Here is a 12,379-nt window from a genome sequence, read left to right as displayed (position 1 = left end):
CTACCAAATCAACACTCACTACCAAATCAACACTCACTACCAGATCAACACTCACTACCAGATCAACACTCACTACCAAATCAACACTCACTACCAAATCAACACTCACTACCAAATCAACACTCACTACCAGATCAACACTCACTACCAGATCAACACTCACTACCAAATCAACACACACTACCAAATCAACACTCACTACCAAATCACTACCAAATCAACCAAATCAACACACACTACCACACTCACTACCAGATCAACACTCACTACCAGATCAACACTCACTACCAAATAAACAATCAACACTCACTACCAAATCAACACTCACTACCAAATTAAACACACACTACCAAATCGACACTCACTACCAAATCAACACTCACTACCAAATCAACACTCACTACCAAATCAACACTCACTACCAAATCAACACACACTACCAAATCAACACTCACTACCAAATCAACACTCACTACCAAATCAACACTCACTACCAAATCAACACTCACTACCAAATTAAACACACACTACCAGATCAACACTCACTACCAGATCAACACTCACTACCAAATCAACACTCACTACCAAATCAACACTCACTACCAAATCAACACTCACTACCAAATCAACACTCACTACCAGATCAACACTCACTACCAAATCAACACTCACTACCAAATCAACACTCACTACCAAATCAACACTCACTACCAGATCAACACTCACTACCAAATCAACACTCACTACCAAATCAACACTCACTACCAAAACAACACTCACAACCAGATCAACACACACTACCAAATCAACACTCACTACCACACACACTACCATCAACACTCACTACCACACACACACTACCAGATCAACCATACTACCACACACACTCACTACCAGATCAACACTCACTACCAAATTAAACACACACTACCAAATAAACACTCACTACCAAATCAAACCACACACTACCATATCTACCACACACACTACCACCATATACCAAATCACACACACACAACACTACTACCATATCAACACTCACTACCACACACACCACCATACCATATCTACCACACACACTACCATATCTACCACACACACACTACCATATCTACCACACACACTACCATATCTAACACACACTACCATATCTACCACACACACTACCATATCTACCACACACACCACCATATCTACCACACACACCACCATATCTACCACACACACCACACACACCACCATATCTACCACACACACTACCATATCTACCACACACACCACCATATCTACCACACACACACCCATATCTACCACACACACTACCATATCTACCACACACACTACCATATCTAACACACACACTACCATATCTAACACATACTATCACATCTACCACACACACTACCATATCTACTACACACACTACCATATCTACCACACACACACCACACATCTACCACACACACTACCACACACACACCACTACACACACACTACATATCTACCACACACACACCATATCTACACACACACACTACACACACTACCATATCTACCTCACACACTACCATATCTCTCACACACTACCATGTCTACCACACACACAACCAAATTCTCTACACTTTACAATCATACCCTTCTGATTGTGAACAGCATTGAGTTCAAACATTTTTGATTGCATTTATTCATTTTTTCAAAAACAAACAAAATAGTAAATATACAGGTAACATGTGAAGTCTCCTAACACAGTACAATTGTCTGAATAAAGTCAGCAATGTAAGCAAAGGGGAGTAACTCTATAAACAGCAGGTTATTCTTACTAATTTTAGTATCGGCAAAACCGAAAGGTAGGTCACCTAAATATAAACAAGAGACCTTGTAGTCTTGACGGTCACCTGAGATCAGCAATATTGAATATAGAGACTATAAAGATACATTTTAATGTTAGCAGCTTTCAAGTGTCACAAAAGCAGACATTATAACATTGATGACAGTAATCTTAAGACTTAGTGATATGAGTTCAGCCCACAGAATCAGTAAATGTATACCATCGAATCGTCATCCTATATTAATAATTCTTATCACATTGAAAATATTTCCATGCAAAATAAAACAACTTATGCTCAAAAATCTAATTTTCCTTTATATAAATGATAGCACCTCCCCTCCCGGGGGAAAATGTGAGACCCAAGGGCCATGAAATTCATAATTATGGTACAGCATCTAAAGACCCTACAATCGATGAAAAGTATTTGATTCTACCATATCTTGGTGTTGAGAAGAAGATCTTTCTAATTTCAGTCAATTTAACCCCTTTTGGTCCCACCACTCGAGCCATATAATTCAAATTTTTGGTTCATCTCTGGCCACAGAAGGATTCTGAAAAATGTCACTGAAATTGAAATGGAGGTTTTTGAGATGACGTGAAGAATGTGAAAAGTTTACAGACATACAATGCCTGACAAAACGCAATCACCACAGGACATCATGAGACTTTGTCTCAGGTAACCTGAAGATATGGAAATGATACTTAAGTTAATGAAGGGAAGGAACTAATGCAGGATACAAAAGATGGCAGAACAGTATAAATAGAGCTCTGAATTATGCTACACACAAGGGAAGTAACTCTCAGAGAACAAGTGCAAACAAAAATGAAATACAAAAGCACTATATCACCATTGGTACAACCAATTTACATAAAATTGGCCTGAAGAGTGAGGTGTGTTTCACTTCCGACAAATTTCTGTATACAGACAGATGGACAGACAGACAGGCAGACATTCCGATTTCCTATTATACCTCCAACATTATTGCACGAAGCATTCCAACAATCCATTAAGGAAATAGGATTGAAGAGAGCCAAGTTACCAGGTAAAACTGAGTGAACACGTCTCGGAGTAAAAAGTGCAAGCAAATTCAAACTTTGTACTGTCATTTCTTTCTATAAATTAAGCCATGTGCAACTGTATTTCTGTAGCAGATAATTGTTATTAGCTAATTGACCATAATATAATGTTGATAAAAAGATAACATAGGGTGCAGCTTTAATTGTTGTATTATGGATAGTTACAGAAACTTTTGCCAGTTTTTCAGCTGACAGTGTTGCAGCGGGACTGGAGGACGGGATGATGACAGATTGTGTATCCTGACACATGGGCACCATGTGGTTGATCTCAATCCTCTACAAACAGGACACAAGTAAATTACAGTGTTACCACACACCACAAGTCAATAACAGTGTTACCACTAAGTCAACATACTGTGGATTCATTTATTTTCGTTGGGTTCAATTTTCGTTGTTTCTACAAATTAGACAGTGTTATAAATTCGTGGATTTTTGATTCTGTGGGAAAAAAATAAAAACGTTCGAATTTTCTCTTTTTGCTTCCAGTCGAATTTTTTTCTGTTTGTATTAAGGCTATGTTCACAGGAATTAACACTAATGACAAGAATAAAAGAACGTTTTTTTTCAAGATGGCGTCCTGTGTTTTTATAACGCTGTTTACAACAGTCTCGCATTAATATCAAACCACAAATCAGTATATATCCTGGCGTGTAATCAATCGGTAATTATCAGAAACAATTGTTTTCAGTGGATAAACATTGTGTGCTGATCAGTCGGTGTACCGCAGTCATATGAAAACACCACGCGTATCGATGGGACCATGTGTGTAAACAGGTGTGTAAACAAGATCTGCATTATTAATAATTATTGTGAACCTGTAGTCGGATAGAAATACGGATCCAATCTTCAATCGAACCTCAAGCCTAGTGTCCACAGTGTCGCTAACGACTGCGATCCCATCATACTTAGCATCACAATGGGTACTTACCCTTTGTTATGTTTAATAATATATAATTATATATCGTTGACACCAATTTAGCGTACATGTCGACAGTTCCCGACTAATTACGGGGCTTCTGTCATTACCGGTGGACGTTTCCGGTGTCGGCAAAGATTACTTTCAAATTTCAAAATTACTTTAGTAAGTACATTAAATTTTAAAAACAACCTTGCCCCCACGTAAAATGAATCCACAGTAATATAGATACATGATACATAACATTGTCAATCATTCATATATAACAACTGTTTTGTTAAACACATGTTAATGCATTTTTACACATTAAATTTTGACTGTTAGCAAATATAACAACCGTTTTGTATGTCACATGACTGTTCAAACTTCTGTCTTCTCTTTCCCACATTTGAAGAAAATTTGAAAACATATACATTGTTTATAAAAGTATCCTAAAATTTCAGAAGTTGTGAGTTCCTTTGACAGACTTACTCATGTCAAGTGATATACAGATCGTAATATCAGTTGTATCTCAATTACATTAAACTTTTTCTTCACAAAAAAATTATATTTTTTATAATCAAACCACTGAGTTTACATTGTATACTTATAAAGCTATACACTAAAATCTTCATGCTTAAATCGGAGATATTTGTCAGTTAACAATCCATTACACAAGATTCTTTGTGATAATCTGAGCAATGCTCAGTAAGACAATAGGATTGCATATCAAATTATGTAACATGCGTAAGACCTTGAGACAAAGGCAATAGGATATAACACAACATGCAACATTTTTCTTCTGATTTACTTTACCTATATGTAACCTCAGTAAAATCCTATGATGAATAGAATCTAAAACTTGTGGTTCAATCTAACTTCGAGTAAAACTCACAAAACTTAACGTTGTACACTGTTAACTGTAAGTGATGACCCAACACATCTTAAACTTGTAAATAAACTGAACACAGGAAACCAAATGTACAGTACAGTATATCATATGAAACAAACACATTTACTAGGGATATTATCTCTATAATAACTATCTATATATATAATTTAACAGTGACATATTGGACGAGTCATTAGCAGGCAAAACCTTGGCTTATTCAATAATACTAGTACACATGTATTACTTAGCCACCTAACCAAACTGATTGAATGGTGTAGGGGTAACACTCTCACCTTTCACCCAAGCAACTGGAGTTTGATATCTTCAATATAGATGAAATGGATGACGTTGTTCACCCCAACAACCCACCAAGTACCATGTGGGTAACCAGACCCCTCCCCTTCCCTACACCAATGCCCCTCCACCACACCCACTCTCACACATATATGCCCATCTCAACTCCAAAGCCAACAAGAATACTGAAATAACATGTTGCCCAAGTGTAACGAACTATAGAGCTCAACTGAACTGACAGTACTACTAACGTTCTTTACAAACAAGATTGCTTTTTCAAGAAACGATTAGGAATTTATCAGAAACAATTGTGCCATCAAAACTTAGAAAATCTACAATGAATTGTGTCCTACTATAAATACATAATGATGAAACCATTGCTTTTCTGACAGGAATGCTTAAAACGACTCCTGTATAATAAAATAATCAATTGCATGAATTTTTATAAGATAATTGATCATATCAACATCTTCCTTAATTAGAGCTCTCTTGAAAAGGAGGTGTAAATATTGTACTAAGATAGCATAAATCCTTAACTAAATGAAGTTGCTTATAAACATGAAACATTTCTCAGCAATTGCATGCCCATGCCAATCTGCAATCCAGCAACTGCATGCTTATCTATGCATGTTTTGAAAATTAAAGTGTGCAATTATTTTTTTCCATCCTATCTTTGGAAGTTGTATGAAGTTTTATGAAAACACAACAACATAACCATATAAGTCAGACTCAGACAACTTAACTTTTAAGATCAGGATCAGACAACTAAATCTTTTAAATCTGACGACTAAATCTTCTTGATCTGACAACTAAATCTTTTAAAGCTGACAACTAACTCTTTTAAATATGAAAACTTAGTCTTTAAAATCTGACAACTACATCTTTTTGATCAGACAACGAAATCTTTTAGAACAGACAACTAATCTTTTAAATCTGACAATTTCACAGCATAAATCTGACATCTTCACAGTATAAATCTGACAACTTCACAGTATAAATCTGACAACTTCACAGTATAAACCTGACATCTTCACAGTATAAATCTGACATCTTCACAGTATAAATCTGACATCTTCACAGTATAAATCTGAGAATTTCACAGTATAAATCTGAGAACTTCACAGTATAAATCTGACAACTACACAATATAAATCTGACATCTTCACAGTATAAATCTGACATCTTCACAGTATAAATCTGACATCTTCACAGTATAAATCTGACATCTTCACAGTATAAATCTGACATCTTCACAGTATAAATCTGACATCTTCACAGTATAAATCTGACATCTTCACAATATAAATCTGACATCTTCACAGTATAAATCTGACAACTACACAATATAAATCTGACAACTTCACAGTATAAATCTGACAACTTTACAGTATAAATCTGACAACTTCACAGTATAAATCTGACTATTCAAGAGTATAAATCTAACATCTTCACAGTATAAATCTGACAACTTCACAGTATAAATCTGACAACTTCACAGTATAAATCTGACATCTTCACAGTATAAATCTGACAGTATAAATCTGACAACTTCACAGTATAAATCTGACTATTCAAGAGTATAAATCTAACATCTTCACAGTATAAATCTGACAACTTCACAGTATAAATCTGACATCTTCACAGTATAAATCTGACATCTTCACAGTATAAACCTGACATCTTCACAGTATAAATCTGACATCTTCACAGTATAAATCTGACATCTTCACAGTATAAATCTGACTATTCCACAGTATAAATCTGACAGCTTCACAGTATAAACCTGACATCTTTACAGTATAAATCTGACAACTACACAGTATAAATCTGACATCTTCACAGTATAAATCTGACAACTTCACAGTATAAATCTGACAACTTCACAGTATAAATCTGACAACTTCACAGTATAAATCTGACATCTTCACAGTATAAATCTGACATCTTAACAGTATAAATCTGACAACTTCACAGTATAAATCTGACATCTTCACAGTATAAATCTGACATCTTCACAGTATAAATCTGACATCTTCACAGTATAAATCTGACATCTTCACAGTATAAATCTGACATCTTCACAGTATAAATCTGACATCTTCACAGTATAAATCTGACAACTTCACAGTATAAACCTGACAACTTCACAGTATAAATCTGACAACTTCACAGTATAAATCTGACATCTTCACAGTATAAATCTGACATCTTCACAGTATAAATCTGACATCTTCACAGTATAAATCTGACAACTTCACAGTATAAATCTGACAACTTCACAGTATAAACCTGACATCTTTACAGTATAAATCTGAGAATTTCACAGTATAATCTGACATCTTCACAGTATAAATCTGACAACTTCACAGTATAAATCTGACATCTTCACAGTATAAACCTGACATCTTCACAGTATAATCTGACATCTTCACAGTATAAATCTGACAACTTCACAGTATAAATCTGACAACTTCACAGTATAATCTGACATCTTCACAGTATAAATCTGACAACTTCACAGTATAAACCTGACATTCTTACATCTTCTTCACAGTATAAATCTGACAACTTCACAGTATAAATTCTGACATCTTCACAGTATAAATCTACACATCTTCACAGTATAAATCTTTCACAGCATAAATCTGACAACTTCACAGTATAAATCTGACAACTTCACAGTATAAATCTGACAACTTCACAGTATAAATCTGAGAACTTCACAGTATAAATCTGACAACTTCACAGTATAAAGCTGACATCTTCACAGTATAAGTCTGAGAATTTCACAGTATAAATCTTACATCTTCACAGTATAAACCTGACAACTTTACAGTATAAATCTGACAACTTTACAGCATAAATCTGACATCTTCACAGTATAAATCTGACAACTTCACAGTATAAACCTGACAACTTCACAGTATAAACCTGACAACTTTACAGTATAAATCTGACAATTTTACAGTATAAACCTGACAACTTCACAGTATAAACCTGACAACTGAATCATATATATAACCATATAAATCTGCTTTAATTCTAATTCATTGTATGAGCATACAATTATCTCCTGATTCTTATGAAAATTGTTCATTAAGATCTTGTTTGTACACAATTAACTGTCACCAAAAATATTATACCCTGTATACATAAAGTATTTGCAAAGACAGTCTTGAATGGAGATTTTCAAGCACAGGATAAACATACAGATAGATCATTAAACTTCGGTGGTCAACTCAAGTTTTACATAGCTTTATCAAATTCATATATTACAGGTAAATCAAATTCATATATTACAGGTAAATTTAACATAAAAGCCTTTCCAAAGTCTACTGGAAGTTTCACATGCAAGCTTATTGAATTCATATATTAAAGGTAAATTTATTTAACTTAAAAGTTTTCAATAGTCTATCAGTAGCTTTACCTGTAGACTTATTAATTCATGTATTACAGGTAAATTAAATTCATATATTACAGGTAAATTAAATTCATATATTACAGGTATACAGGTAAATTCAATTCATATATTACAGGTAAATTCAATTCATATATTACAGGTAAATTAAATTAATATATTACAGGTAAATTAAATTAATATATTACAGGTAAATTCAATATATATTACAGGTAAATTCAATTCATATATTACAGGTAAATTCAATTCATATATTACAGGTAAATTTATATTAGGAAACTGCTAAATAGTCTATCAGTACCTTTACCTGTAGGCTTATTAAATGAATATCTTACAGGTAAATTGAACTATATAGCCTTTTTATAATCTATCTTTAGTTTTTACCTGTAGATTTATTATATATTTATATGATATATATATTATAAGCTAATGTATATTCATTGTATATATAATTCATAAAGTTTTCATGGGTACACCTTTTTTCGAAGTTCGGATACTTGAACAGTTCATAATGAACGTCATGCAATGTACAGATATCAGGATGTTAATATCAAGGTCCTCATTCCGTTTAATAGATGATTTTTATTACCAGGTACCGTCAAATTAGAAAACAGATGTTATTGCGTGATTTATAAGCAGAACATGCTAAATATGTGGATATTGTATATTGTAAACCTTCATACTTTCCGTTTTACAGGTTCAAATTCTGTTTTCGGTCGAAATTCATTATATTTTTCGGGTCTCGGTCTATCAACTAAGTGTGAAGAAGTTCTAACAGGAAGGATCCTTTTCCGAGGTAAGGGAGATTTCTGCTCAGTGTCGGACTTCTCCAGAATGGATTGCTAATCATGACAGAAACAGTTAATATGTTATTGTTTTTCATGCTTCTCAAGGAATTCCGTCACCATGTAGTGTTAGTTGCTTGTTACACCCAATAGATTTTAGACATTTGATCATACCTAGTAAATTTTATTCTATATCAAAACTGTTTAATCTCAACTTTTGCTTCTGAATTTTTATGCATCAGTTTAAAAGTATGTCATGGAAGCCTATTAAATATCAGATTTACAAACATTTTACCCAACATTCCCCTTTCATAATAAATACTATACGCAATGATATTAACTGGGTTTAAAAAACAACACCAAGTTTATGTTCACAATGGGGTTTAATATACTGACTAAGAAAAATATATTTGATCTTTTTTTCTGTAAAGAATTTTTATCTGTAAAGAATTAAATTTGTAGATGAGATACAATCCGGGACAATAATCTGCAATAAGAAACACAATAAGTCAGTGGACTACAGCTTACAACACACCATGATATACAACAAACATGCCCATTCATTGTTTTAAAGTAATAACGATACAATGTGATATCATACAATAATGTGTGAATTCTTTCATAATGCTACAGAGCTATCTATAATGACGAGTAAACTACATTTAGTAAGATGTATTTCCAATGTATAATACCACAAATATTGCATGCAATTCAGCGCCACTGGGAAACTGTGTCTAACCAAAGGTCACTTCAATGCGAGCACACATTGGTCTTTTTCACAGCTTTCTAAGAAATGCAAAACTGACACGGGTAGGGAGATTTGAACAACACAAATGAGATCTTCATCTGAGGTTGGATAAACCAACGTTTTACTGACCGAGCTAAAACGGTCCCTTGGCGCATAGAGGTAAAGCTGACCAAGAATGATGATATACTATCGCTGAAGACAAGGGCAATACACTGGGTATCAGAAGTTGGTGGGAAGCATATGTGGTATTCTGAGGAGGGTAGTTAGTATGTATAAACACTGGAGAGGGATATTGGTTCGTGGGTACATTGTATGTTAATAAAGATGTTTAAGTAAGGGAAATAAAAATCTGAAAAAAGATATTGGGACAGAGATATAAATCTGATTGAATAATAACAGACAGCAAAAAATGATAGTGAAAGAGAGGAAACTGAATGGGACAGAAAATAAGAGGTGATGAAAAAAAAATGATGGAAGAAATGGGGAGGTATAGAATGAGATAATGAAAGATGGGAAATAAAAACAAAGGGAAAGCATTGGTATGTTGAAATAAGGAGATATGGGGTGAAACTGGAAAAGGAAGAAAAAAGGTTTGAAAAGGCAAATAGGCAATCAATGAGATAACACACTCGCCTTTCACCTAGCCGTCCGGGGTTCGATACTGGGAATGGATGTGAAAAGGTAAGGGTCACCTGCCCGACTGCGTAGGTTTTCCCCGGGTACTCCGGTTTCCTCCCACACTAAGACCCCTCACGCGCTTCCATCCGAGCCAACAAGAGTGATTAATGTAAGTTGGAAAAACTTGCTTCCAAATTGTTGTAAAATAAGTAAAGCTTATTTTTACAAGCAGCGAGGCAGCAGGGGATGGAACAGATTTTTGTTCTAAACAAACTGTAGAGAGAGGATACCCTACCTGGTGATGTAACGGCAGGACTGACTTCTCTGTTAGGGCTAGTACAGTCTGCAGTATCACCTCAAACACGCTCAGCACCATTGTCTTCATATCCTGCTGCATACACCGTTTCTGCCAAACAGAAGTAATGACACTGCATAGTCTAGACTTCAAGGTCATTTGGTCACTAATCATTAGATCACAAGGTCAAAAACTGACTAGGTTACTCTTTTGGTTAGGTGAGCACATTCAATATTGAAATTCAAAATAACTTCTTGTGCTGCTAAATAAATCATGATGCATTTACATGAGAGAAGGAAAAGAAAAGACATGAATGATAAAACTTAGGAGAAAATGACATCAAAATCAAGGTGATATGTTTTTTGAAAATGTAGATGATCATTTCTTTTTATACTTATGTATATATATATATTTTTAAACAACAGTACCTTCAGCACCCTAAAAAAATAACATTTCACATGCAGTAAGTAGGTGACCATCGTGATACAGTGTTCAGATATACTGTGTATAGATTGTGATGAATAGAGAAAATTCTAAGGAAATTCATGTTATTGAGAAGGTCAAAGTATAAAAACTAACACCACATTTGGTACCACAGGGTCATTAAATATGTAATAAATTATGAACTGTCTACACATCACCATATTGATCTGGCTGCAGGCCCACACCTGCTAAACACTTCAGAAACACCATGAATTACCAGAACTACGAGATCTGTGTGTTATATATAACTGGAACTATAACCTTGCAAGAGAAAATGTGATTTTACTCATGAATATTGCACAAATACCTTGTTTATCTGGACAGATATACGGTGACATGTATCAACATCTACATCAATACGTTTCCAATCCCTGAGTGAAGGATACAGAAACAAGATAGACCTAACAAGGAACTTGACAATGAGCTAATATTAGTTCTTGTGGAATATATGCATTCAAAAAGTATTTCTTGAAATGTGAACTGATCAGGGGAGATAATTCAGTAATGTGAGAGTTTCGATATTTTCAGTATTTACTGTACAACTTACCCGCGGTTGAGATCTTGATCCATTATGCCGCTTGTAATTAAAACCATTCATTTTTTCAAATACAAAGTTAAACTAGATATTTCAACTGAGAAATTCTCCAGAAACCAAAACGAAAATTTTGTTGAGATGTTGTGGATTTCAATTTAGATACCCTTATTGATTTATGAAATTATGACAGGAAAGATTAAATAAATTCAATGATATTTTATCTCTTTGTTACATTTTTAGTTACCTGTTTCATCTGGAACACATTGTTGAGGATGTCGCCAAGGATACCGGTGACTTGTGGCAGCATAAACTTTTCTATCATACAGTACTTTATCTGACTCAGACACAGGGGTAGAATGATGCTCCGAGATTCTACAACACAATGTAAACTTTTATCATACAGTACTTTATCTGACTCAGACACAGAGGTAGAAGGATGCTCCGAGATTCTACAACACAATGTAAAATTTACTATCATACAGTACTTTATCTGACTCAGACACAGGGGTAG

At 34.4% G+C, this 12,379-nt stretch overlaps 1 protein-coding gene across 1 annotated transcript in view; it reads right to left on the bottom strand.

The window, feature by feature from the left end:
• Positions 1–12,379, bottom strand: part of LOC132558617 (dedicator of cytokinesis protein 4-like) — a 142,159-nt gene that overhangs the window by 61,617 nt on the left and 68,163 nt on the right. The window contains exons 27-31 of the mRNA XM_060223209.1: positions 12,113–12,240; positions 11,881–11,910; positions 10,851–10,961; positions 9,088–9,246; positions 3,071–3,181 (exon numbers count right to left, since the gene is read on the bottom strand). Coding sequence (XP_060079192.1) covers positions 3,071–3,181; positions 9,088–9,246; positions 10,851–10,961; positions 11,881–11,910; positions 12,113–12,240 — 539 coding nt within the window. The remainder of the gene's footprint in view (positions 1–3,070; positions 3,182–9,087; positions 9,247–10,850; positions 10,962–11,880; positions 11,911–12,112; positions 12,241–12,379) is intronic.

The sequence above is a fragment of the Ylistrum balloti genome, unplaced genomic scaffold, assembly GCF_031769215.1.
Source record: "Ylistrum balloti isolate Yb309-2 unplaced genomic scaffold, AGI_CSIRO_Ybal_v1 Utg370800, whole genome shotgun sequence".
Lineage (NCBI taxonomy): Eukaryota > Metazoa > Mollusca > Bivalvia > Pectinida > Pectinidae > Ylistrum > Ylistrum balloti.
This window is presented reverse-complemented; position numbering and strand designations above follow the sequence as displayed.